This window comes from Morus notabilis, unplaced genomic scaffold (genome assembly GCF_000414095.1).
Source record: "Morus notabilis unplaced genomic scaffold, ASM41409v2 Scaffold499, whole genome shotgun sequence".
Taxonomy (NCBI): domain Eukaryota; kingdom Viridiplantae; phylum Streptophyta; class Magnoliopsida; order Rosales; family Moraceae; genus Morus; species Morus notabilis.
In genome coordinates, this window is record NW_010360080.1 from 429 (window position 1) to 3,522 (window position 3,094).

General features: G+C 30.7%; 1 protein-coding gene across 1 annotated transcript; it reads left to right on the forward strand.

Moving 5' to 3' along the window:
• Positions 1-1,092: 1,092 nt before the first annotated feature.
• LOC112091178 (4-coumarate--CoA ligase 1-like) lies at positions 1,093-2,692 on the forward strand (the record flags this gene model as incomplete). The annotated part of the gene is made up of 3 exons (XM_024164139.1): positions 1,093-1,306; positions 2,071-2,173; positions 2,525-2,692. Coding segments are annotated over 3 exons (437 nt in total), but the record flags the coding sequence as incomplete, so codon positions are not given.
• Between the last annotated feature and the right edge of the window lie 402 nt (positions 2,693-3,094).

Below are 3,094 nucleotides of genomic sequence, written 5' to 3' on the forward strand. Positions count from 1 at the left end.
GATCTAGCGAGAAGTGGCTACTGATTTCTAGCCAGAAAGAAGGTGGGAGCAAGATGTGTCTGATTTCAATGACAATGAAATGTGCTAACAACTACAGATTTATAGTGCGCTTTTCTTTCCACCATGAATATACTGTAGATAATGCGATACACACACACACACATATATTCCATATATGAATACCAAATGTCAAATCTTACCTACCCATTCAGCAACAAGAAAAAGAAAAAAAAAATCCTTACCTACCCAAAGTAACGTGAATGACAAATACATAATAAAATATGGAGCTTTGTTACCTAAATAACAAATAAATAAATAAATAATATGGAGCTTATAAGAGTAAAATATCTATATATGCTAATATTCTATGTTTTTAGCGTTACATCTCATCAAAAGCATGTTTTTATTTACAATACGGTATATTTATATGAGCTCCAAAACAAGAATCCTAGTTTTTTTTTTTTTTTTTTTCATAACATGCCATAGAATTCCCAAGAGAATATATACACAAATTTTGTTATCTTTATTATTATTTTTTTCAAACTATGAAATGAGGCTTCCAACGTCACCTAATATTGTTCTACCAAATAATAGCTACAAATAATTAAAAAAAGAAACCAACAAAGCACAAACAAAAGCCTCAGCTTGAGGTCTATATAAATTTACTATGTTAAATTTGCAATCATCATATCTCATAATCCTTTAAGAAGTAATATCACTAATTGTTTCAGCCAAAACATTGAAATATATATTAATTACCTATATAACATTTAAGTCATGGACGGACTATTCATTTCTATAAAGATGAAACCCCACAACTCACACAAAGTAAGTAACACTCGTCTGTTGAGATTCAATTTAGTGGGACTCGTCATTATATGAGTAACGGAAATTTATTGCACGGTATGATTCCTGACTTTTAGGGCGGGATGTTTGTTTTTTATATTCGTTTCTGATTCTGAATCATAATTCATGATTCTTTACAGTGTTTTTCTCTTACAAAAAACACACGTAAAACGAGAATAATTCTAAAATTATGAACCAAACGTCACGTACGGAAATTTATTGCATGGTATGATTCCTGACTTTTAGGATTTCTTAATGATCCTGAGGCTACGAAGGATACTATAGACGAAGAAGGATGGTTACATACAGGCGATATAGGGTACGTTGATGATGATGACGAGCTCTTCATTGTTGACCGATTAAAGGAGCTAATCAAGTTCAAGGGCTTCCAAGTGGCCCCCGCTGAGCTCGAAGCCTTACTCATTGCCCACCCTGGTATTTCTGATGCTGCTGTTGTACCGTAAGTGCATCATTACTCGATCATATTATTAGTATGTAATTGTGCGAATTTTGCCTCAATAATTTATTCCCTCAAAACTTTTCGGTTTTTGACAACTTGTTACTAAATTTCTAATTTAATAATTTATCTTCTGAACTTTTGTATTGTTCTGATGTGTCCTATTTTACTTAACTTTCTGTTTAATTAGTGGCGAAAAGTCCACTTAAGCCGCGCCTCATGTTAGGGTGGAAAATCTCATGTCCGGCAAAAGCCCTTATGTAAAGCTTCCAAATTTAGACCCTCAATTTATTGGGAAGTTAACAAAATAGGGTACATTGTATTAATATTTTAAAAAGTCTTGTGGGGCAAAGTTACTAAAAGTCAAAATGTTTTTTACTATTTATTTACTCGATTAGTTATGCGCCTCGTAAGTTTCCACTTATTGAAATTTAATACACGTTTTATCCCCTTAAGCATTTCAATCGAATCTACCAGTGGTTTCAATCTATGATTGGAGTTGAGTCGCTATTTGCATTGAGGTCTTTCACGTCTGATTTCGTGTTTGTATCTTTCTGATTTAGAATGCAATTTCTCCTTTAAAAAAAAAAAAGAAAAAGCTTTTTACTCTTGTTAATATGCCAATGAAATTAGAAACCCTTAATTAAAACATTAGTTCACTTAGAGTTTCGGAAAACATAATTATGCCTCTTTTTCTAGTTCAATTATAAAGTCTCAATTTAAAATAAAATAAAAAGAATCTAAGAATTTCGGTATATCTTTCCCAGTATGAAGAATGAAGCTGCAGGAGAGGTTCCTGTTGCGTTTGTAGTGAAATCAGGTGCTTCAGATATTAACGAAGAGGACATCAAGCAATATATCTCAAAACAGGTAAAGCTTTTAGATACATTTTGAATATTTTTTTATGAGATTTTTACGGTGGATTTGAAAATATAAACTATCTGTAAATCTTTTTTTTTTTCCATCCGGTCGAAATTTATTAAAAATAGTATGTTTTACATACTTTTTTGTTTTAATATAATTTTGATTAAATTAAACGATTAAAAATATATATGCTGCCTATACGAGGTCTTACTATAGAAAAACTTTATAATTTACTTCTTACAGCATGAGAGGAAAATTTTTACCTCATAAGCAATAGTGCGTAAATAGATTTCTGATTATAATATATATATATATATATATATATACATATTAACTAATGTTGCTTGTTTTCTTCAGGTTGTGTTTTACAAAAGAATAAATCGGGTTTTCTTCACAGGGAAAATCGCAAAGTCCCCTTCAGGCAAAATCTTGAGGAAAGACTTGAGAGACAGGCTTGCCGTAGGACTACCTAACTAGGCCTTTCTCAATGGCATGCATTTGGGGTATTTACATAAATGGCCAAATTGAGAAAATTATGTAGATATGTATTTATGTAATGTCTGGTTTGTATATGTTTTACATTCTATTGGTGATTAAATCTTTGTAAAGTTCTTTTTAAATAATTATCGATTTATCACAAGGACCTCTTACTGTAGATTCCTGAAAAAAAAAATCTTACTGTAGAAATTATTATTTTACCTTACCGGTAGAAATTGTCATTTTAACTGTCATATTAGTTTTTCAATTGTCCGATTTGTGAGTGTCAACATTAAAAATTTTATCTTACCCGTAGAAAATCTCATTTTAACTGTCAAATTAGTTTTTTAATTGTCCAATTTATGAGTGTTAACATTAAAAATTTACAGTTCACGACACAAAATTACTTTTACTCATAAATCAGACCGAAAAACTAATCTTTAACATCTT